This window comes from Hibiscus syriacus, unplaced genomic scaffold (assembly GCF_006381635.1).
Source record: "Hibiscus syriacus cultivar Baekdansim isolate YM2019G1 unplaced genomic scaffold, ASM638163v2 tig00110330_pilon, whole genome shotgun sequence".
NCBI classification, from domain to species: domain Eukaryota; kingdom Viridiplantae; phylum Streptophyta; class Magnoliopsida; order Malvales; family Malvaceae; genus Hibiscus; species Hibiscus syriacus.
Genome location: NW_024062686.1, coordinates 617,242 through 643,872, shown reverse-complemented (window position 1 = coordinate 643,872; position 26,631 = coordinate 617,242). Strand labels below are relative to the sequence as shown.

Genomic DNA, 26,631 nt, shown 5'->3' with positions numbered 1-26,631 from the left:
AAAGTTATTGGAACATGTTTAGATTCTGGTTTATATCATTCACGAGAAGAGATGGTCTCCCATTACTCCCCTTAAAAAAGAAAAAGGCACCTTTGCCTTTACACAATCACACTACAAATTAATATTAATGTTTCGAAATTATTAAATTTATTTAAAAATAATTATTACAAGAAACATATTTATAGATACAATACTCACATATGAATTTTCAACTCTAATAAAAGGTGGATCTTTAATCTTAATTCCTCAATCTTCTACCTAGCAAGTAACCATACAAAACCTCCTTTGTTCTTCCAATAGGGAGCATCCATGAGGATATGTTGATTTTGCTTTGGGGGGAAAATACCCTTTGATTCATTTAGTTTTGTTTCCCTTTCCCTTTTCCTTTTCAGTGGCAATATGGATGATTGTGAGTCTACAGGTGTGGGGGGGGGGGTTCCTATTGTTTATTTATGCTATTTGATGGGGTTGGCATACAGTTTAAGATTGGATGAATGTGGTGTATGATTGAAGTCCTAAAGGTATTAAAAATAAGTTAGTGGATGACGCATCTAATCCTTTAATTAAGTTTAAGAGTTCGAACACTTATGTTTACAAATGTAATAAAATGAGTTAGGTGAGTCATCTCCATAATGAGCCTCTGTAAAATTCATTCCGGAATAGTCGATCAATAGATCGAATATTAGTGGTTAAACAAAAAAAATGTCAAAACTGTAATATTTTCTGTTTCTCGAGTATAGCTTAAGATACCAAAGTCCACAAATATGGATCTTAAGTTCTTAACCTCAGTAACTTAGCAGTTTGGTAGGCAAAGATCAAAGTTTGTAAACTAAAGGAATACTGAAAAGCAATAATAAATATTTCTTTTTCAATGGCCAGAAGTAACAGAACTAATGAACCTCTCCAAGCCTAAAAACCATCGCAGATAACCACTCTTTAAACTATGCAACGTCTCGACAGGTTCACCAGCTCCGACGAGACTCACACATTTGCAGGGCTAGTAATATAGGAAACAACTACAGTGATGTCATCAAGCTTGCCGCCGTTATAGCGGAACCCAGCATCTTGGGCAGCTTTGGCAAATGGTGACTGCCTGTTCTTATCCACCGCTCGTTCGCGAGCCAAAGCTGCTATCTGTTTAGCTGTCGATTCGGGACTCAAGCCAGCTTTTAAAGCACGAACAATGACAGCAGTAACCTCATTGTTGTACAGATTATCAAATAGCCCATCTGTTCCAGCGACAAGGACATCACCTGGCAGAACAGGAATTCTGAAAACCTGGGCATATTTATTCCAAACTGATAGTTAGGTTTTTCAGAGTTGTGATTGGGGAAATAGGTTTAAGAGCTACATACTGATTTTATGGTCAGAAAAGAAAAGAAAAACTGTATGGCTTCTTAAGAAGTTTCAAAGTCTCGAACAAATAAGAGACAATATAAACATGTTTTTGTGTTGTAATGATGCGCACCGAGCCAGTTAAGAAATGCAGCCAGATGAGGTCCAATGGTCAATTTCAATGCTCATCAGTATGATTTTCATAACTCCAATATTAAGGCATTAAACAAACAGGGTGCTAAAAATATCCAAGAGATTGCCAGGATTTTCTATCCCATTCAAAGATATTGCCTTACAGACGGTCAAAAACGAAAGAAATAACACCAAAGCCCTTGTATTCAGGTGGAGTAACGAGCCATCAACTAACCTGACCAGAGCTTGGTAGATCACCATTATTACCACTATCCAACTGATAAGTAAAATTGAAACCATGTTGCTGCACTGGGGAATGGAAGACAGTTGAACCGTCCCTAACCACTATGAAACCACTGTCCCCCAGATTTATTGCATGTATTCCCTGTCAAGAAAAGTAAGTATATAAAACCACATGGACATAATCTACTTGCAAAAAATTTGTCCTTTATAGACTCCGCTACACTAGTTATTCCAAAATGCAATTACAATTAAGGTCGATATATTTTTAAGACGATTAAAAATAAAGTCAATTCCGTAGGAAGAAATTGAATGAAATGATGGCAGTTGATGCCCCTAAGGCTTCCCTGCTAAGTTCAGAGAAAATCAATGTTGTGGCAAGAATTTCAAGTATACGAAACAAAGAAATCATGCATCATACAACTATACCAAGACCAAAATTTAAAAGCTTGTGTGTAGAAAATAGACGTACAAAGTTCAAAACACCAAATCGTTCACATTCAAAATAAAGCAAAATTACTCTATTCGGGGGACCCAAACTTTTGAGCTATCCAAAAAAATCAATAAAAGGCAAGAACTTAGTTCCTGTGATGAAATTGAGACCTAGCCTTCATCAAGATATGTCAAAGAAAATTCCTCTAAATCCCATCTTCTCTCATGCTTATTAACATCGAAAAAAATGATAAAAGACTAGTCTTTGAAAGTGAATAATAACCTCCTCTTTAAGGGCAATGATGCATGCTGTTGAGGATCCTTGTGATTTTGTGCTTGAATGGGCCTTTTCTAATACTCTGGCAGGGTCAATAAAACCCTTGGGTTCATCTTGAATTGCAGTAACTGTATTAGACATAAGTTCACGAGCAAATTCTCCAGCATCAACGCCAACTTCTGCCCAGCCACCTACACCATCAGCTACACCTATGGCTTGTTCATCAGCACAAATGAAGTGAGCATCCTCTCCTCCCTTTTCTACCTTAGCAGGATGCGGGAGATAACATGACCCAGAAACAAGCGTCAAGGTTTTCTCACCTGGAATAGCTCTGAAACCGACACCAAAGAACCAAATTGTCGAGATTTAGTAAAAGTGTCAAAAATGTTTACAGCATATAGCTGGCCATTACTTAAAGATAATTTTCAAAGGAAGAAAAAAGGAAAAAGATTAAATAAAGAGAAGATGAGAAGACATACTGTTCAGGCAAATTTGTAGTCTGCTCACCACTATAACTGCCATCAAACGACACATCATGAACAGCCCTAGCAGAGGATGACAAAGATGAGGCGTGGATACTTTTAATCCTTGGACCAAAAGGAGGATTACATTTGGAGTTTCTCGACGTTGTTGCAGAAATATAGTATCCACAAGCAAAATGGGATTGTTCCTGCTGTCTCAAAAGCATACAAGCTTTTCGGCAACTGGTATGGCTCCGATCAGCAAAATAAACCCCTTTAGGTTTCAGAAAGCCGAAGCCGTTCCAGCAGCTTGCCAATAATTCATCCACATAAACATCTCCAAAAACAGCCTTGGAACCAGACACGGCCATGTTTCTGCCCTGTTACAGAGCTGGATTAGAATAAACCTATTATTGGATAACAAATTACTCGAATAAGAAAAAAGGACCAAGTCAACCCTGAATCCTTTAGCAAAAATTTCTAAGTGGTGGGCTAGTTGAATTACACAAACGAAAGCATATTTCTGCAATTGTCCTTCAAAAACCAGTATATATTACAGGTTGAGCTTAGAAAGCTACACCACACATTTGAACTCCTTATATCAAGTTCCCTTAGTTCAATCCCAATCAGAGAAAATGTGGAACCTTGAACCGGATATAAAAGGTTATACATTTACACGCTTATAACACATATACAATTTGAACTAGTTCTACACTTCTACTCCAATGAAGCATATTTCTTTCAACACAAAAATAGCACACGAAGTTGTGATATAAAACATATTCCAAAGCCTTGTTTTCTAGGTGAGTAGATGATGACTAAGATGCGTCAAAACGCGCTCAAAATTTAACAACAAAAATGAGAAAGAATGGAAAAGGTTCAACTCACCTAAACTAGTTACATAGCTCAAGACTACCTCAAATTGCAAAGAAGAAGCAAATTAGAAGTAGAATTTCTCCTTTTCTGGACAACAAACTGAAGGATTTTGACTTCTATACCCAGTAATTATATTTGAATATACGGTCCCTAATAAATAAAAGAAATATATTACTCATTTTCAACAAAATATAACAGTTTTAATAATCCCATTTCAAAGCTAAAACTTTCAGGAAAACTACAGGCAAAAAGTAGATGAACTTAGGATAGTTTTAATGGAAACGAAATATAGGTAATTGTAAGAATCTCAATGAGAGGAATATAATTCACAAAAATTGGAACTTTTCACAACACCCCATCAAGCAAAACGCAAAAAGGCGTTAAATGAAACCTGTTCAAGTAGCTTGTAGCGGTTAATCTAGTAGTATTTTGATACCTGAACCTTGGCTAAAGCTATTATCGAACCAGAAAAATCGTAAGTGTAAACAAACTATCGAGAGAGAGAGAAGTAAAGAGAAAAGACCCGAAAGCTTTGAGTCATTTTGTATTGAGGTCCAAAGATGTCCCGGATCCGATTCGAATATCTGCTGGGCTTCTGCCCCCCTCTCTCTGCAGCTAGTTTCACTTTCTAATTGCACTATATATCCTTGATTGTGATTTTTTTTTGATACACTTACAGGCTTAATTGCACTGTATATCCTCAAATTATGGTTTAAAGTTTGATCTAATCCTCATACTTCAAATTATAGGTGCTTACAGGCGACATATCGAAAGCTCTTTTTGCCTTTTTGAAGATTAAACACCTTAAATATCCAAGCCAAGTGGGGCAATCTTAAATCATTTATTAGAAAAATCTACACAAAATACGAGGATAAGTAACATTTGAGGTACAAAATGAAAGGTTGATTGGTATGGAATGGACAAGTATTGAACAAGGTCTAAAATTAAGATGAAAGATCACCACAGAACGAAGAGCTTATCCGTTCTTATCTCTTCTCTGTTTCCCAGAAAGAAGGGACATGGTTCAGTGGTGTATTTTACCCTACCAAGTAAAAATATCAAATATTCTACAAAATCATTCTATCTTGAAATTGTCCTTTTCATTTCATAGCTTTGGGACCCATTAATGGCTCCTCCCCAACACCCATTAATGATTTTGCTCGTTCCAATCTGGGAATTGGGTTTTGTTTCAATCGATTAACCCCAAAATGGGTTTTTAATGGTGGCCCGTTTCAACAACAATCGAGAGCTCCATTGATGAGAAGAAGCTCCTTCTTCCCCCTTTTGTAACATCAGAAAATAGTGTGTACATCTGCACAAAATTCAAATTAAAATTGATACTGGTGAATGGAAGGCCCCCATTGCTTAATCGACAAGTCGTTAACTCCACATTAATGTTGTCTCATTATCCACCATGACGGGAGCTTTTTTCCCCCTGATAATTTTTACTATGATGCTATTATAACACACCGTGCAACATCAAAGCATCGCCTTAAAAGGGCTTCGAAGTTGATTTTCTGTACTGCAAAATCAGCCTGGGGCTTTACGACAATGGAAGCAAGAGGACCCTGGCCTAAACACGGCATTTAAAATTCTATTTAAATGAGAAAAAGGAACATTGGCCATTGCATTGTGTAATAATATGCAACAATAACCACGACTTAATATTTTCATGGTAAAATATATAAATAGTCCCCCGATTATAAGATATCGTTTTGTTGAGCGATCGATTATAAATAATATGTATAAAACTTGTAATAATTTTTATCTGGGTGATCATGTCTAAAAAATACGTATGAATCAAATCGAATCACACCAAATAATTTTTACCTAATGTGAAATTTTTTCCATTATCAACACACATAGATACACATGGGTAAAGTATATAAATAGTCCATGAACTTTTAGGACGCTTGCATTTTGGTCAATTAACTTTTGAAATTTGTAATATAGTCATTAAACTTTTAGTTCGTTTTCAATAAGGTCTCTGATGTTAATTCCTGTTAGTTTTATCTGATGTGACACTTAACTCCCATTAAACTCCCCTTCTTCTTCTTCTTCTTCTTCTTCTTCTCCTCCTCACACACACATAAAGTAACTCGTTCACCCCACCTTCGGTCAGCAGTGACTCACACCGCTATCACCATCGTCATCGACAACGCCTCCCAACTACACCCCGACCCTCGATTCATACTTATTGTCCGCCATTTATCCCAAATCGCGAGAAGAATGTTTGAACACTCATCCCCATGCTCCGTCATTAGTCGTCGATGACCTCACCACCAGTACCAATAGGAGCGTCATCCCATTCTAACCAAAACTCCGCTATCCACTTGTCGAGACTCACCTCCGTTCACCATAGAGAGGGCCCTAAACCTCTTTAAAAAAAACCCTTGATTACAATCCTACCCCGAAGAAATCAACTAATTTCCCCCAAATTCCAAAAGTATTTGAAATAGAGACTTCAATTTAATAACACTGAATATGCCAATAACACATACCAAGGATTAAAAATCTGAAACCAAACTATAAATTTAGAGAGAAGAATTAATCTAATTAATTACAAAATTTTGGAAAACTCAATTGTTCTGCTTGGCTTTGTTTGTGGGTATATTATTATTATTATTATTATTGGTTTATGACATGTTAACATGAACACTAGCATTTTTAGTGGATTTACAAACGGGGCAAGTATGAACCGTCGACCCACAACTAGTACACAAGCACAAATGCCTGTGCGGCAATAGCCGCGCGCACGATTCCTCCTTCCTGCAATTTCTACAGACTACAGATACGATCGGCACCCCTGTCTTTATGACGAGATTTAAGGCCCTTTCCACGGCGAACAGGGTGAGTCTCGGTGAGTGACTAGCAGGATTTTGATCGGAATGGGACGACGTTCTTACTGGTACCGGTGGTGACGGTCACCAACAATTGACAACAGAGCTCGAGGATGAGTATTTGAACAATCTTCTCGTGATTTGAGACGAACGGTGGATGGTGAGTATGAATCGAGGGTTGAGGTGTAGACACTGGCGACGATGGTTATAATATCCCAAACTTTGGACTAGTAACTAAAATGTAAAATTCAAAAGTTTGGGGATCAAAGTGTAAAGTTATAAAAGTTTAGGGACTAAAAATATAAATTTTCAAAAATTATATTTTTTGTCTGTAAATGAGTAGTTCGGCCCAAAAATAATATTTTAGTGGGTTTTAGATTTTTGAGTTGGAGTTTGTATAAAAGTCTATTAAATAATAAAGTTCAGTATAATATTCGGATAACCAGATCGAATCGAAAGCTTATAAAAATTTTAGGGGAAGTAGTTTATGGTTAGAAAAATTATATGGATATTTTTAGTTAGTAGAATTTTAGGTGAATCGGTGGAATTTTCATCATAAAGTGAAATAGTATAATTTAGTGACTAAATTGAAATTTTAAAAAATTGGAAGGGCAAAGAAGGACATTGATAAATACGATTTTTATATTTATTTAATATTGTTATAATGGAGATAAAATGATAGCATGGAAGTAAATATTAGGATTCATTAATGGTAATTTTGACTTTTGGGTCAAAATGAATTTCTAATTCAATTTTAATGGGTTTTAAAAGTAAGAATTGGAAGATATTTTTCAAGAAATCTCTTGAATTTTCTTCTTCTCCGGATGCTGGCCGAACCTCCATCGTAGGTAAGCGATTTTTTTTTCATTTTTGATCCATTTTATTGAGTTTTAAGACTAAGATGTGAAATAAGAAAATGTTCTACACTAGTTTATCTACAAATTGGTACAAGTATTTCATTGTTTCATGCTTGAAATGTGAAGTTGGTGATTTTGGTGGATGAAGGGATATGTGAATTCAATGAAATTCGGTGAGTTTGGAAACTAGTAAAGGTTTGAGGATCAATTTGAAAGTCTTGGAAAAAGTATTAGTGATTATTTTGCAAATGTGAAAAGTTGAGATACTAATTTAGAGATAGTGGAGGAATGATGAAAATTATGATTAAATTAAAAGGAAGTGATCATCAAGGGATTAAATTGGAAGTTTATCGAAATATAGGGGTTGAGAGTAATAAGTGCTTAATTGGGGGCAAAATGATATTTTGTGGAAAGTTAAGTAATTAAGGTTAGGACATATTACTCTAAGGACTAGAAATGTTATTTTGGAAGGTTGAAATGAAATGGATTTTTAGTTAAAGGAAGTTGTATTGAATATGCAATTGTTATGTTTTGGTTTTAGGTGAATGCAGATTTAATATGTTAGTTAGATATTAGCATATATTTTGAAATTATTTTTGTCGGATAACTTATTCTCGGATAGATCATGATCGTAACCAAATCAAACCGATCAAAAAGAGAAAAGCAAAGGACCAGAGTGAAAGTAAAATCAACACTAAGATTTACTAGTGAGGTAAAAAGGTGAGTGCATTTAAGTTATTTAATATATTTATATATAGAAGAAGACTTGTGATGAGTCGACATCGGTTATTTAAAAGAAATTTTTTTTAAACATATCTAGAAATTATATTTTTATATAATTTCATTACACTATGCTTTTGGATATGAATTTCACGAGACATTGTTTTCTAATATTTTATTTTTTTCATATGTTCGAATGAATTTACATGTGAATGTTATTAAATTATGATAAAATGTCCAATGTGTATAAATTGAGAATGTGAAGTACAAATGGAATGACATGAGGTGGAGTGATTATATGATATATGCGTTTATATGGCACCTACGGTACAATACTACGAGGCACTTTCAAGTACAATACTAGATCTACGAGGTACTTTTAAAGTGCATATAGCGTGCGCACCTATGGTTTGAATATGAATAGTACAAATTATATAAATTAGAAATTTACAAGAATTTTGTTAGATATTTGATTTGTTTTTATATGATTACATGTGAATTATTCTTGAATAGTTGAATTTTATGTGTTTTAATATTATTTTGATGAGTTTTCAATATTTAATTTTTACACGATATTTTGTATATTGTTTAGTTTTATTTGAATTTTTCTTAACGTCTCACTAAGTAAATACGTAGCGTGTGATCGGTTAACACTTAGGGAAAGTAAAAGAAAAGGTTGTTGATTAGGGAGCATATCAGCATTTACTTTGGAAAATTAGGTTATCGTCCGAATCAGTAAGGACAACTGTTTCGATATTTTGTTTAGATAGTGGCATGTATAATATAAGTATTTTAACTGCTCTAATATGAAATTTTAAATATGGTTTGTGATATAAAAAAATAGTACTGTTAAATTATAGTAATATTAATATGGTAAGCAGCATTTTATAAATTAGATATGAATAGTATTTTAGTTTCGTAAAAATAAATTTTATATTACCATTTCTAATGAGATTTATTATTATAGTGATTTTATTAAAATGGCTGATTTTAAACGAAACAAAAAAAATTACCGATTTTGAATAATATATGTTTTATACTATTGATGTAACATCTCTAGCTTGTATAAGAGAACGTATATGAGATAGGGGTGTTACAATGGTGATGGCGGTGTGAGTCACCGCTGACCGAAGGTGGGGTAAACAAGAGTTATTTTTATGTGTGTGAGAGGAAGAGGAGGTGAAACAAGAGAAGAAAGGGTTTTTAACGAGAGTTAAGTGTCACGTTAGATAAAACTAACGATAGTTAACGTAAGAGACCTTACTAACGATAAACTAAAAATTTGAGGACTATTTATATACTTTACCTTATATATATATAACAACCACAAACATAAGACCTTATGACCCTCTTATATAGGAAGGGACACAAAAATTAATACTAGAGGTGACAAACTTATAAAATTTTAAGCAATATTAAATTTATAAAATTTTAAAGGTAAAAAAATATTATCAATAAAAATATATAAAAAAATTATCTAAAACATATAAAGTTTTAAAATTTTTAAGTTTATCTCCATCTGGTTTGTCCATTTGGGCTCTTATAAATACATTGAAGGTTTCAATTAGGGATGGCAAACAGGTGGAACGAGAGTGGATACCTTTTCCCCCATCTCCATATCCACCTAATATTTTCGTATCCACCACCTACCTAGGAATGGCAACAGGGCGGGTTTGGGGCGGGTTTTGCTCCCCCCGTCCCTGAAATGAATCATCGTCCCCGTCCCCGCCCCATTCCCGGTCGGGTTTTTTATCGGGGCGCCCCATCGGAGATTTTTTTTGCCTCGTCCTTGAACTCGACCCAAAATGTTGTACCCGAACCCGACTTGATCCTGAGAAAAACCTAGCAGCCGTAGTTTTCATAAAAAATAGAAAAAACGATCACAAAAAACTGAAAAATTAGTCTACATGATTTACAATTTAAACTATAGTCACAAATTCAAACCCAATTCTAAATAATTGTCTAAACTCCAAAATAAAACACATACACAATTAAATACAAACTTGTTCTGATATTCAAATCATACAACAAAGATGCATATGTAATATTAAGTCAAATAAAGTCATCCAAAATCGTCGTGCCACTTTTGTCACTTTTTTTTGGTAGCTCCCTACATTGAGAAATTTATCAATAAATCAACCAAATTTTACTTTAATAATTAATATAAAATATTATATATATATATATATATATATATAATCGGGGTGGGGCGGGGATACCTTGCCCCGAACCCGAACCCGAAAAAATCTCTGAATTTTACCCCGATACTCGACCCGACCCGATATTATTCAAACCCAACTCGAATTTAGCCGGGTTTCGGGTTTCCCCGTCGGGTTCGGTTCGTTCTGCCATTCGTACACCTACCCACCACCTACGACGAGTAAATTTTTAAATTTATGACCGTCCACGCTGGAGGAGAAGGGGGTTTTAACGAGAGTTAAGTGTTACGTCAGATACAACTAATGAGAGTTAACGTTAGAGACCTTACTAAAGATGAACTAAAAATTTGAGGACTATTTATATACTTTACCCTATATTTTATATACTTTACCCTATATATATGTTTAATAACCACATACATAAGACCCTATGACCCTCTTATATAGGAAGGAAACAAAAATTAACGTTAGAGGTGATAAACTTGTAAAATTTTAAGTAATATTAAATTTATAAAATTTTAAATATAAAAAAATATTATCAATAAAAATATATAAAAAAATTATCTAAAACATATAAAAATTAAAAAAATTAAGTTTATCTCCATTTTGTCTGTCCATTTGGGCTCTTATAAATACATTGAAGGTTCCAATTAGGGATGACAAACAGGTGGAACGAGAATGGATATCTCATCCCCCATCCCCATATCTACCTAATATTTTCGTATCAACGACCTACCCACGACGAGTAAATTTTTAAATTTACGTCAGCCCATGCTGGTGCATTCTCAAATCCACACCTGCCCATGTGGAACCCTGTTAGCACTGATAAAATGACACATGACATTTTAATATATATATATATATATATATCAAATTTTTTAAAAATAAAACTCATTTCCCTTTATTTTGACAAAAACATATAACACATATTTACACCAGTGTAAGTCGTTAAAATAAAAAGTATAACACTTAGACAAGTATGTGTTTTACGTTTTTGTCAAAATATGGAGGAAATGAGTTTTGTTTTCTTAAAATAAAAAATTAAAAAATATTTTTATAAAGTGCCACATGTCATTTTGTTAGTGGTCACAGGATTTCATGTCACTTTCCGTGGCGGAAATGATGGCAGAAAACACCATGTATGAAATTAAGAATTCTAAAACATTACGTATGAAACTGAGAATTTGATATACTTCATATATGAATAGGTAATTAACCCAATTCATATTGGTCTAAAATTTATATATATTGTAATTAGTGGACGAGCGAATGTGGAGCGAGTGGATACGAGGCGGGTGGATATAGGGCAGGAAAGGTCTTAAACCTATCACCTACGTACTACCCACTACATGTATGACTTTTTAAATCTACACTCATCCACTATTTACTAAACTTATACACATTCCCACCTCAATTAAAGCGAGTGCAGTATAAACCTACGAAATTATACCCATCTGCCTAATTCCAATCTTCGAACCGCGATGCCTGGACGGACCGACGGAGATTTAGGGGGGAAATCAAGTTATTGCAAGGTTGAGTTTTGCTGAAAATGACCTATAATCATGTACTAAAAGGTCGACAACTTGCACTCTTATTAGGCCATAAACAAATATATGACTCATTTATCTGCAGTGCATGCATGAACCAAACCTAATCTACTGGTCTATAACTATAACCTAATCCTTGCAAACTCTCCAAAAATAGAGAAATAAATTAGATGGAAATGTTAAGGAAAGTGGGAACTCCGGGGACCAACCGGCACCGGAGCTTCCATAACAATGACACAGACCCACAATAGCAATCAGCAGTGCAACAACCAAGAGATAAAAAAAAGTAATTAATTTTCTTGACTAGTTTCATGGGAAGAAGTGCTTATCTTAGTCGGTTTCTCTAAGTTGGTAAAGAATCTCTGATACCGTGTAATCTCTTCAGTTTTGCTTGCTTGAAATTATTCTTTACTGGAAGTTAAAAGATTTGGCTATTTGCGTGTCATTTATTTTTGGAATTGAGTGTAGGAAGTAGATTATGGAACGCCCTCCAACCAAATAAAATATTTTGACTATTAAATTATGGAACATAGCTTACGATTTGTTGGTATAATATTACTTTATATTATTGCATATGATATTCCCAATTTCATAAAAAGAATTGATAAATCTTTCAACAGATTAATATATTTTGCATTAATATTAGGGACAAAGAAATTAAGGGTCATTAATCAAAAGCAAAAGAAACTCGAAAACCAGTAGATCTTCGAGAAAACAAAGCCTCCCAAATCTCAGAAAAAGCCTGAACAATGACCCCATGATGATGCCTAGAATTCAAAGACAAGAAACAATGCAAGAGCTGTTCTAAATCTTTTTCTTCAAACACTTGCTTCTCTAATATTATATCCACCATCGACCTCTTAAAATCCTTGTACGGATCAAACGATTTCTTCACCACGGCGAAACTCTCTCTCACTTTACCTTCCACCGTGCACGGTATCATCCGTTGCAAAAAGCTCGACAACCGCGCTGGCGATTCGCTCTCTGAAGCGTACCTTTTTGCCTTCTTTACCTTCTTGGATTTCTTCTTCTTTTGCCTCGTAGGCTTTGTTTCGAGTATGGCTTGTAAGTTGGCAATGAACATCTCTGAGGAGGAATCGGTGGAGAAGCTGCTCGAAGAAGAGACTAGGGTTTCCGTTTCTTCGTCGTTAATTTCATTGTCTTCCAAGCTTTCGCTGCTAAACAATCCGCTCTCGGCCGACGATGTGCTTATCCGGATTTTTGGCGTCGTTTTCTTCCTTCTGTATCGTCGTTTTTTCTTCTCCGTGTTGGGAGGCGGTGGAGGTGGAAATAAACCGTCATCTTTTTCAGAGCTATTGTAGATTTTGCGACGAGGGGTTTCATCATCGCCGTAAACTTTAGCAATAACATGCCATCTGTCTTCTTTATCCCAGTGGAACTCCAATGTCGACGGCGGCGATGATCCTCCGCGGTCAGTTTCAGACGAAAACTTTGCAGACGATCTTGACCCGAGGCAGCAGCCGATGAACGAAAACGCACAGGAAACGTGTCGTTTTAGGGAAGAGTAATGAGGCAGCTTTGACGACGTCGGTTGTGGAGGTAGGTGGCGTGTGATAAGGTTTCGTTTAACTGAAGAAAGTCTGAAGAATGAAGGATAATGATTTAATGGGAGATTAAAAGGGTCTTTTGAACGGTAAGATTTGAACGAAGTGAAGACTCGTGATAGCTTAAGCTTGAAGCGTTTCGCCATTTTCATGTTTGTAGATTTGTTCTTACTGTTTAGGCTTGTCTTGGAGCGATATCAATATGCATGAATTGTCTGATAAAAGTAGAGTTATATATACAGAGGTAGGAATGAAGACATCACGTGGCTTCCCTTGTCGATTTTTTTTCGTTGTCAGCTACTGCAGGAAAAGGAATAAATGAACTCGGAGCACTACAGTTTATTTGCTGTAGGAAAACATGTAAAAAAGTACAGTGACTCAGTGAGTTTATTAGGAATCACTTGTTTTGACTACTTTTCCACCTTGTCTAGGAAAGAGCGGGCCTACTTGATTTGATAACAAGTTAACAACAGAGAAAGGGGTTCAAGCGTATAATTATATGTAGGAGATTAACCAATCATCAGCCAAAATTGATGTTTGCTATATGAGAAAAAATTGTAAACATGTTGATAATTTTTGAATCATTGACCGATTAAGAATTGAGTGAGCAGCAATGATTTCTACCATTGGAATAATGTACGTTAAACGTTTGTAGAAGAAAACTATTCATTTAGCAGGTAAGTTCAGCTTTTAATGGCAGGGAAAAAAGGGTAGAGCACGAAGAAACACATCGACAGTAATAATGGCGATGGAGATGGTACAATAACAAAGCAAGGAAGCCAGTCGATGAAGGATCATCACTTATCGATATTGGGGATGCCTAACCTAATCAATAGCAATCATGGGGATGACTCGAAATGGTAGGAGTCGTCAATTAGTCATTTTTATTCCCTCATAAAAAGAAGTGTTCATCCATGGCCTACCCTTCTGAAAAAGGAATAATCAAAGTTCACACTTTATAGCACATCGTCGTCCTTAGTTATATAGCATTACGATTAGGGAAGGCAACTCGGGCCGAATATTGGTCCCCGTCTCCGTTTTCGTTTAAAAAATTCGTACCCGTCCTCGTTTAAAAAATCGTGGGGATTTAAACGGAGATCCCCATCGGGTAATCGGGTAAAATCGCGGGGAAACGGGTATCCCCGTTTAGCATAAACTGTTATTTAAACGGATATCGGGTCGGGTATCGGGCCAGATATATATATATTTAAATTAAATATATAAATATTATATATATTTTTTAATCTAAATTAAATTTATTAATATTATATATATATATATATATAATAATTATTTTTAATATTTATCGGGTCGGGTATCGGACTAGGTATGGGACCGGGTAATCGAGTAATCGGGGCGGGGATTATTAAACATGTCCCCGTCCCCGTTCCCATTTAACATAAATAGTTTTTCCCCGTCCTCGTCCCCGTTTAGCATAAACGGTTTTTCCCCGTCCCTGTTTAATTCGATTTTCGAATTTCCCCGTCGGATTCAGATTTTTTTGCCATCCCTAATTACGATTTGCATGTTTACAACCCTGAAAACATGTTGGATAATGGGGCATTTTTTATATTAAAAACCTCAAATAAATAATTATTTAAAGAAATAGGACACTCGAGAAATTATTTGAAAGAATAACCCCCAAATCATTCACATTAAAAATCTTGCGGCCTGCAAACCTCGTGTTAAATCCTCGCACCCTTCAACACGCGAGATACATCCGACATGGACGTACTTTCCAGGTAAACCAATAAAACAATTGGATAAAATGACATCTTGTATTGCGAAGCGTGAGGTAGCCTTTATGATCTAAAATATCGCGAGATTTATGAGAGAACTCACGGCCTGCAAAGAGCGAGGTTCTTTCGAATTCCTTATAACAACCTAATTTGAAACATATAAATTAAAAAATATAATAAATAAATATAATACTAATAATTAAATATAATAAATAATTAAAATATAATAATGTATAAATATAGTAATTAAAATAGATATTTTATAAAAAATAATTATAATATATTTTGAAAATTTTGAAATAATGAAAAATTATATGTGTAAAATATTAAATATAATTAATAATATTATAATTATAATATATTTTGATATTTAAAAGACAAAGTAATCTCGTGTCTTACAAACCACGAGGTACTACGAACGGAATAAATTTCGCATGTTTTCAACGTAACTTGTGTCTTGTAGGACGCAAGTTGCATTTAAAAGCGCGCTCTTCTAAGTGCGAGAAGGGCTATAAATAGGGCCCCCCACTCCTATTCATCACCACACCCATTCTTTCATATATTCAAAGATTCAAATATTTCATATCATGGCGACGAGTCTATTAAGACATGATCGAAGTCACGTATTCGATTATTAGAGGCGAAATGATGAGATAAATTAATTAATATTATTTTTTATTTTTACTATTTATTTATTGATTTAGTTTATTTGTTTTAGTATTTAAATACTTTTTTATATTTATATTTTGTAGGGATATGGACATGTATTAGAGTGTCATATAAATCGTGTGACATCGTCCGATGTGAATATTATTAACTATTTACATTTAGCGGGTTTCAGATATATCAGTCGTATAACTGATAACTAAGTGAAGTTGTATCCTCTACTTATAAATGCGTTGGTGGAAATATGGAGACCGGAGATGCACATGTTTCATGTACCGTTTGGGGAGGTAATTATTACCCTGCAAGATATTGCATTTCATCTGAGACTGCCTATTAATGGAGTAGTTATTACTGATGTTGGCGGTGCCCCTAGAAACGTATGTGAAGTATTGCTCAGAATTGATCCGCCTGATGATGCACACGATGGTGGAAAAATAAAAATTAAATTTTTGAATGAAAATTTTACGAACCTACCCAGAATGCGGAGCATGAAGTGAACGAGGTAAATATAAATATTTTTATCTATAAATATTTATTAATATTTCAATTTATTTATTTAGAAATTAAGTAGTTATATTCTTTTATTAATTTTTGAAGCGATTTGCTCATGTTCATATACTACGAGTTTTTGAGGAGATTTTAATGTCAGACAAATCCCGAAATAAGATGCATTGATGTGGTTGAATCATTTGCAAAATTTGAGTGATTCAAGAAATATAAGTTGAGGATCAGTAGTTTTGACATTTTTATTCCGGCAACTTTGTAGAGTCATAGATCCGATGAAAAATTTCATTGGAGAGTGTTTATTGTTGTTGCAGTCATGGGCCTTAATTCAAATGTCATTTTTATGACTTATCCTTAAGAGGTAAAAAAATAATTTTTATCTATTTTTTATAATATTATTAACAAATAATACAATTATATTGTATTAATGATAGGTGGACTGATGAAACCTCTCACGCCCACTTACCAACACACCAACGAGACTTCAGAATTTTGATCGATAAGTTTGGACATCAGGTAATAAAATATTTTCCTTCGACTTTTATCTTATAATTTTATAATAATTTAATTTATTTGAGTTTTTAGCTAATAAAGTTATGTAATTTTAATTTTATAGTTCTTTTGGATGCCTTACTGTGATGTTTCTATTGTCGACTGTATACCGCATGAGATTCGGGTGACTAATGCACCCGCGTACATCGTGTCAGTCCCGCTGATGTGTTTTGAGATAGTCGAGTGGCATCCTACCGAGTGCGTCTTTCGATAATTTAACTATTGCGACCTGTATTTTTTGGATGTGAACATGCTTTCTGAAGCCTTCATTCCGCTGCTCAAATCAAATTCACGTGTTATGGTACGTTGTGACCTGTATTGCTTCAGTTACATCGTTATACGAGTACACAGTTGTCTACAACAAAGCATGATATGCAAGGTATCGGCCCCAACAAAAATTGTTCGGCCAATGGGAGAAATCATACAATGAATTACGGACATGGCTTAAACCGATACAGAAACACATTTCAAGAACAGTTGTGAAAATGGAAATAGTCACAGCGTACGAAAATGATCATGTACAAGGTCTATATCAATTCTACCGGCTCTTTTGGACTTTTTCGCAATACATTAATGCATTCCGACACTGCAAGCTGGTTGTTCAAATCGACGACACTTAGTTATATGGTCGATACACTCAAATGATGTTATTGACGTTTACACAATACGACAATAGGAAAATTATTCCCAACGTCTTCGCAATTGTCGAAAAGGAATATATCGACTGTTGGGAATTCTTCCTTACGAACTTACGAACATATGTTCTATCACATGTGATGTAGAATATAGATGATGGGATTTGTTTTATTTCTGACAGAGGTGTTGGTATCAAATATGCACTCTAACATATGGGCACGTTTTGCCAACCCCCTAATATTTATCACCGGTATTGTTTACGACATATTGCCCCAAACTATTTACAGAAGTTCAAGAGTCAATATGAGCGTCCAATGGTGCTTTGAATGGGTATGTATTTCATCCTTTTTGGTTTACCATATCTTTACAAAAATTATTTCAAATTAATTGTTCCACTTTTTATTGATAGGTTACACACAGTGCGTAAGTGAGTTTGAGGACCTGATGCATGAGCTGAGAAACATGAATTCTGAGGGATTCAACTACCTTTTTCTAGAATCCCAAAGGAGAAATGGCTTTGATCATTTGATTGGGGTAGACGGTATGGTCACATGACAACGAACTTGACTGAGGCAATAAATTCATCACTAAAAGGAGTGCTTCATTTGTCTATCATGTCTGTTGTCAAAGCAACATATTATTGGATGGCAACCTTTTTCACAACCTTGGGAAGGCAAGCAGCTGACTGGATGATAGGTGTCCATCAAATCCACCCAAACCTCCTCAGAAAATTGCAAACATTCTAGCACCATTCCAACGCGATGAGTGTCATATGCTTCTTTCGTGAAATGTCATTATTTTGTGTATCAGAATTTGTGAGGCCATTAGAAGGCATACAACACAACCCATACGTGGTTAATTTACGAGAAAAAATATGCGAGTGCAAATTCTTCCAAACTTTCAAATACTCGTGTGCGCACGCCATTGCTACTACTTCTTCTGTTCAGATACCCTACATAAGATTCGTTGATCGGATTTACTTACTTGAAATTATATTCAAGGTTTATGAATACGAGTTCCCTACCATTGGAAATGAATGGGAACCGGATGAAGCTGATGAATAACCTACATTACGGCTAGATTATGCACTACGAAGAAAAAAAATCGGTCATCCACGGTCAACTCGGTTTTTTTGTGACGAGGATTTGGTCGAACATTAAGAAAGAACCGAACAACTGAAATTATGCTCTATATGTAAGAATCCCGGACACACGAAGAACAAATGTCCAAATCGCCCAAGCCCACGTATGAATTAAATGGGCTTTTTGTATTATTTCTTTTTTAATTAACAACACATATTACTCATATTTACAAGCAAGAAATAACACTTCAATATGTCTATCAAACCATTTTTCTTCTTCCTTCACAATACCATGTTTCTAACCATTTTCAATGTCATTTTTACCCCGCTTAAAATATCTTATATATGTTGATATTACAGTTTCCTTAAAGATAAATTGCAACACTACGCATTTATAATTAAAAATTAAAAAAATATCAGTTTCTCACCTGGAAATAGCATCTGAACAAGGCTATGGATACTAAAGGGAGGGTAGGGAATCTATTGTTCTCGCGCTTTGCAGGTCGCGAGGTTCTCATAAATCTCGCGATATTTTGGATCATAAAGGCTACCTCGCGCTTCGTAATGCGCGAGGTCATTTTATTCAATTGTTTTATTGGCTTACCGAGAAAGTGCGCCCACGTCGGATGTATCTCACGTATTGGAGGATGCGAGGGTTTAACACGCGATTTGCAGGCCGCGAGGTCGTACGATGTGAACGATTTAGGATTATTCTTTCAAATAATTTCTGGAGGGCCTACTGATTTTACTGCTGCCTGCATCCCTGTCGGTTTGTTTTCGTTCATCCTGCTTGAATACAACCTAAACATTTGGGAATATTGTAATAATGATGATCTGCCTATGCTTTCACGAAAATATGTATAGAGCTGTATACATATAGGTGCATGCTATCGTATTCTATTCTTTAAGAAGGCCATGCCAACCAAGTCAGGACAAAGTTCGTATCTGAAAGTTGGATTTTCATGATCCTTTCATTTCCAGATTTCTTTCATTTCTTTTGAACCAAAAGCAGGAAGAAGAAAGGGTGGAAAAATAAAACCTTGAATACTTGTATAGTTTTTATATTCATTAAATATATTACTTGACGGGTGTAAATGAACAAGTATTCGTTTATTTATTTTTAAGTTGTTAGTGTTTAATGCGTGTTCGTTTAAATTTTCAGTATTGTGTTTGTTATCGTTTATTTATTTTTTGAAGTTATTCGTGTTTGTTTGTTTAACATTCGCATACATGTTCGTTTAATGTTCAACAACTAACGCTCTCTTTTTACTCTTTTATTTGTAAGCAAAGAAAAATGTGAAATTATGTCATTAGTCTTTAACAAATATTTAAAATATAAAAAAGAAAAGAAAAGAGAGAACCAAGTAGATGAGCTTATAAACAAACTTGTAAACTCGTCAATAAATGAGCTTATAAACAAGACAATAAAAGAGTTTATTCGTGAACATAAATGAACCGAACACACATATATTTGTATTCGTTCGTTTATTAAATGAACATAAATTTTTTTATTCAAATCCGTTTATTTAACTTAATAAACGAAAGTTTATGAACAATTCACAAACAATTCACCTTGATGAATAGTGTAAATATTTTGAAATTAAACAGGAAAAGTAAGCCTATGCCGGTGCATTTCGACTGTGTTGCAGAAGAAGTGTAGTAGAGCATTTATTTAATAATTTAATGCTACAATTTTCACGAGGAATCTGTAGTTAAACCAAAAAGCTTGCATGCATGGGGAATAATAAAAGAGAGCAATTTTTGACCACCTCTAGCTGTTTACTTTCTAGTGAAAGAGGAACAGTTTGCAGGATCAAAAAGAAAAGAAAAGTAAAATGAACTTGAATTAAAGCAAGTGCTGTCCTTTACAAGTTTTATAAAAAAGGTTGCATCTGGGTGAAAAGATTATACATATTATATGTCAGAATTCAAATTACATGCTTTATAGGAAATGAGATATGGCAGAGAATTAATAATGAGTGCTGAGGGTTCAAACGCGTGCAAACAGGGAAAAGGTTGCATTTGTAGAAGATGAATATAAAGAAAAATCTGTGGGGCAGAGGGAAAGATTGTAGACATGAAGAAAGTCAATCCTAAGAGCGCGCATGATGGGGATCCAAGGAGACAAAATCATACAAATTCCAAATGTTTTCTCCTTTTTTTTTGTTCATTTACTTACTTTCAGAGGGACAGACTTCATTTTGAATGCTTATGTATGACGGCGGGTGTGGGGTTTAATTCGGCTTAGCTCAGCTAGCTCTAAATTGAATCTGGCCTTGTAACTTATCTGGCTGCTCCCACAATTGGGTTTCGCGTGTATAATTGAATTTGAATCATGGTTTAATATGTATAATTAAATCAAAATCAAAACTTTACAAACTAAAATATGTGTCATATCACATGTAAAAACTGATACGTAGTTAGGGAGATAGTTGTTACCTTTTGGAGTTTCGAGTTCGAGTATATTGTATGTAAAATCTTTATTTTTTTAATGATTTAGGGTAATTTTTTTAAAAAAATTAACCAATTGACAATACATACATTCATGCAATTACTTTTATCGTTAAAATCACTTGATAAATTCAATTAAGTGTTAACTCTGATAAGGTTAAGATTTCCAAATATTCTATGCGCAATATGCTTAAATTTATATAATTACTTTACTTAAAAAAAAATAGGGTACACTATGTCACATATCTTTAAAGAATATTATTATTTAAAAATAAATTAAATATTTATTTTTTTAATAATATTAACCTGTTGAAGAATCGGGAAAAGTAAACGAAAGAACACAAGAATTTTAACGAGGTTCGGCAATGTGCTTACGTCCTCGATGTCTAGGCGGCGTTAGAAATTTTATTCAATGTCTCATAAGTTTATGTTACATCTCTATTTATAATAGAAAACCCTGATACATAATTACAAAATTAACCATGTACAATATACACATACATACATATGTAACTATTTGAATCCATGACTTTTAAAATATAATATCTCATTTTATCATTAAAACCAATTGATAAATTCAATTAAGTATTCACTTTGATAAGGTTAAGATTTCGAAATATTCCCCAATAGGTTTAAATTTCACTTATGTAAAATTTACTAAGGACAAAGGTACTAGTGCCCCTGAATTTCGACAGAACTTTCAATATGATACCTGTATTTCCAAAATATTCAATTTCTCTTTGCACTTTATTTTGGTCTTCTATTATGATCATTGAGACAAATGTTGTTAAAGATGTTATAACAGGACATGTTGACTTTTCACTGCTGTCACGTAACAATTCCTACATAAAATGTCCTCAAATTTTATTGACATTTTTTTTATCAAAACCTTAAGGATCACTTAATAATTTATTCAAATACTTTACTTTAAAAATAGGGTAAATTATGTCAGATATCTTTAAAAAAATATTATTATTTAACAATACAATAAATCTTTATTTTTTAATATTGGACGATTATAAGGGAATATTTTTTTTAAAATAACTAATGGAGATCATACACATACATACAAATGCAATTGTTCATATGCAAGACTTCTAAAAAGAATAATATCTTGTTTCATTATTAAAACCACTTGATAAATTCAATTAAGTCTTCACTTTGATAAGGTTAAGATTTTGAAATATTTTACGATAGGTTTAAATTTCATTCTATGTAAAAAAATTTAGGGATAAAGACAATAGTGTCCTTGAATTTTACAAAAGTTTCAATAAGGTACATGTATTTCCAAAATATGTATTGTATCCATGAGAGTAGAACAATACCACCAACATTCTACTATGTACTCAATGCAACAACTAATACTCTATGGCATGCCAATTATACCAAGGACTCACAATGTACATACAATGGGTATTTCCATTAATGATCACTTGTTAATCAATTAACAAAGATAACAATATATCAAACATTTCATATAATAGTACAATATGCAGTTCATACATTAAATATTTCATTTTCACATAACATGAATATATCATGAAAATATCATTGATCACTTACCTTTTTGACACGTAAAGAACATGTTCATCATATGATAAATATCATAACTATCAACTCAATATAACATGGTTGGCTCATATCAATCCTTTAAAATAACATATAACATAAAATATAACATAAAGGTAACATAAAAGGCATGATTTACCACTCATTTTTCAATTTTAGCAACTTGCACTATTCTTAAAGAATTTATTTTTTGTATTAATCTACAAAATGAAATTTTATTCCGTTTATTCCACTATAAACTATATTTGAATTCAAATATAATCATATAAAGTCACTTCATGCTCTCAATTCTGTATATCTGCTTTGGAATCTCACTTGTTAACTTAATGGCTTTAATCTGCACATATAACTTATCAAGTTACATCGAGTCACTTCATGCTTTCATTTCTTCTTTCAGGTGTTTGCAGTTTAAGTTAATGAACCATAGGCTTTTCTAGATCTCAGAACCTGTTTATGTAAAAGATTGTAGAGTCAGGACGGGATCATTCTTTGATGGTAGTTACACTTACTGCTTCTGGTTAAACGATGAGGTTTCAATGTCTTAACGAATAGTCTCCTAGTAGAAAACTTTATCATGCATGAAAACCCGAAGAGTAAAAACAGCAGCTAGGAACAATTGAAAATGGAAATTCTTTACTTCATGCTGTTTGCTGTTGTTTTCATTTGATAGCTTGGTGGACAAGACTGGAATTTAATTGACATTGGCGTTGGGATTTTCACCATATATGTTGGTACAGTGTAAGGGAACTGAGCAAGGGTGTAAAACGATCACTGACAGGTGGATCCTGTGTAACTTCAAGCGGAAGTGGTCAATGATGAGAAGAAGACTGGAGTCGAGGTTTGATGAGAATCAAGGGTATACGAAGAGAATTAGGATGTAGAAAATTAAAATTACGAAGATCAGTCGTAAATGTTGAATGGCCAAGTAACGTCCCTAGTTCACACTCGGTCTGTTTTGATGGGATGGATAAAATACTATATATAATACACGACAGAAGGTACATGGCCCTTTTAAAAAATTGATCTCATGTTTTAAAAATATTTGACAATAAAATTACATGTTTAGTACTTAAATTATTAGTTTTATTTTATTTTAATACCTAAACGTTCATTTATTTCAAAATCACATATAATGTTTACTTTTTATTTCATTTTAGTACCCTCGCGTAAACTTTCATTTATTTCAAAATCACACATAATTTTTACTTTTTATTTCATTTTAGTACCTTCACCGTTAAAAACTTAATGGAAGTGTTGCACGTGAAATTTTTTTATAGGTGATGTTAGAGTTTGACTCGAATTCAAAGTGATACAAATTAATTAAATGAATTGAGAGAAACAAGAAACCTAGTTTGATTAAAAGTAGAAACTTTATTTTTCCTTGTGCGTAGAAAATCTACTTTTGATGTTGAAGAGTATTTGTACTACAATCACATTATTGGTAATCGCAGTATTGGTAATCACAATATCGGTACTCGTAGTATCGACACTCATAATATTTGTACGAACAATATTGGAACTCATAATACAGATATTGCAAGAACAATATCAATATTACAAGAATAATATCGATACTATAATCTAGAAAGCCCATAAATAAACTCGAGAATCACTTAAAAATCCTCCCGAGAGGCTTAGTTCGATCCCAAATAATGTGCTAAAGCTTAGGGAAGTTAATTAGGGTCATCTAGCACCCTAAAAACACAATCTAAGCAACAAAAATGTCATATATGGCATAATCAAGAAAAAAAAATCCTAAAATGCTTAAATACTCAAATATCAATAAATCTTCATAATTATGAAATCCTTAACACCAAAAAGGAATAGAATTACACTACCTTGATTCTAGAATCCCGAAATGAATCTCTTTAGACAACTAACACTCTCCTTTAAAACTTGGTTGCTTGTCCACCTTTTTCACTTGAGCTTGAACTAGGCACTTTCTATGGAGGAGAAACATGAAGCTAAAAAAGAAGAAATAAAGAGGAGAAGACAATGTGGGAGAACCTCACGCCCAAACCACCATTATAATTTAAGATATCATCTTCTTTTTCTTCAACGGTCTATTTGTGCATTTGGTCCCTCATACTTTAATCCTGAATAAAAAAAATATTCCTTTTAATGTCAATTTGGCTCAATTCACATCCAATCAAGCCCACACTTATCCCAACAACTTTAATTGTGAACTCCACGCGATCCACATGCCTTTTGAGTAAATCCAAAACTACTACCCTGGAACTTTAAGTAAAAAATTACTGAGTATATTTTACTTTATAAGTTTCCTTTATAATCAAGTATTTATCCATATAAATATATACTAATGATTAGGGTTAGAGATTAGGTTGTCCATGAGGACTTGTCTTGTAATCTTTTTATCTCAAAAATAGTAAATTTTCTCATCTTCTGCCCGTAGTTTTTCCTAAAGAGTTTTTCACGTAAAATTTTAGTGTCTATTTTATTGGGCGATCATTATGCATGGCGTTGTCTTCTAACAATTTGTTATCAAAGCGTTTGAGTTGTTTGACTCGATCACGATAATGATTTTTTAAAGTATAAGAAGTCGTTATTAGATCACAACACCAAATTCATGTTGTGAAAGGTAGAGGTACGTAAATTTGCAAGAGCTCTTTTTAATATGATGAAAGTGTAGAGAAAGACTGCTAAGTTTTATACTCTATAGGGTTCAACAATTATAGAAGATGAACTGTTATTTTTTCTTTGTGGCAAAGAAGGATTTTGGGTTGAACAAAACAATTGTGGGCATAACAATTTCGGGAGCAGAAAAGTGTTCCATTTCATGGGCATAACGGATTTGAGAAGAAAATGAGAGTTCAATTCTTTGGGCTTAACAAATTTTAGAAGAAGAAAATTTAGTTTCGTAAGTATAACGGAAAGATATAATTGCCACTGATGATCAGGATGGTGTTGTGCATGATGTTGCTTGTAGTGAATAAGTTGTGAGCAAAGTTAGCACTTATTATTTTCTTAACTGTTGTGAAGATTAAATCCAAGCTTCGACAAACTTTGAATTTAGTTGACAATCATTGATAGAGAATAGCCCTCTAAGGGGTTTCGTGGATGAAGTGAAGAATTTGTTCTCATGGTGGAGAACTTATTCGTTGATGTGAGAATTATTTTTTGTTGAGTTTGAGTGTCTTATCGAATTTAAGTGTTATATCTTGAAACTTTTGCACTTTCAGAATTCACGTCAGATTTGTTAGAGTTTGACTCTAGTTCAAAGTGATACAAATTAATTAAATTAATTGGGAAAAGTAAGAAACTTAGTTTGATTAAAAGTGAAAACTTTGTTTTTCCTTTTATGTCGAAATGTTACTTTGAGTATAATTCTACTTTATAAGTTTCTTTTGTAATCAAGTATTTATCCCTATAAATAGATACTAAGGGTTTGAGTTTGAGATTAGGTTGTCCATACTCCTATTGTATTCTTCTTCTCTAGACAATAGTGAATTTTCTTCTATTCTACCTATGATCTTTCATGAAAGGGTTTTTCACGTAAAATTTTGGTATCTATTTTAATGGGTGATCATTATGTACGTCGTTATCTTCTAACAAGTAAATTACATTATTCATCACTTGATTATCTTCTCACTTGTATTTTGGTCACTAAAGTTTAAAAAATTTCAATTTAACTACTCAACTTTTAAATAGTCTGTGTTTTAATCGCTCTAATTTTCAAAACAATAGAGAAAAGGAGAGAAAGTAGAAGAAAAGAGAATTTTTTTTTACGTTTTTTATATGTATCTAAAACGATATTCTTTTAATGGTTTTTGTAGAGATTCAAAATAACATCATTTTGGTGTATCATTATATCATATGTCACGTCATTACGTTGTTTTTTATTTAACATATAAATGATTAAAACACAAGCAATGTTAGAGTTGAACAACAAAACTAAAATTTTTAAAATTTTAAAGACTAAAACAAGAGTGAAAATAAAGTTGAATGATAAAATTGACGATATACCTTCATTC

The 26,631-nt window shown here is 33.6% G+C and overlaps 2 protein-coding genes across 3 annotated transcripts; both read right to left on the bottom strand.

Annotated features, from left to right (window-relative positions):
• Positions 1-851: 851 nt before the first annotated feature.
• LOC120119029 (probable protein phosphatase 2C 55) lies at positions 852-4,479 on the bottom strand. 2 transcript variants are annotated; one of them, XM_039138943.1, is made up of 5 exons: positions 4,145-4,479; positions 2,896-3,252; positions 2,423-2,747; positions 1,703-1,852; positions 852-1,278 (listed from the first exon to the last, which is right to left on the bottom strand). In XM_039138943.1, exons 2-5 carry the CDS (start codon positions 3,246-3,248, stop codon positions 982-984), a joined length of 1,125 nt encoding a protein of 374 aa, XP_038994874.1. In that variant the 5' UTR covers positions 3,249-3,252; positions 4,145-4,479; the 3' UTR covers positions 852-981. The 2 variants fall into 2 exon arrangements, with proteins under 2 accessions (XP_038994874.1, XP_038994873.1); XM_039138942.1 differs by having other exon boundaries at positions 854-1,278; positions 2,896-3,257; positions 4,145-4,477.
• An 8,064-nt stretch (positions 4,480-12,543) lies between these two features.
• Positions 12,544-13,596, bottom strand: LOC120119013 (transcription repressor OFP7-like). Its single transcript, XM_039138928.1, has one exon. It carries the CDS (start codon positions 13,591-13,593, stop codon positions 12,544-12,546), a length of 1,050 nt encoding a protein of 349 aa, XP_038994859.1. The 5' UTR covers positions 13,594-13,596.
• Between the last annotated feature and the right edge of the window lie 13,035 nt (positions 13,597-26,631).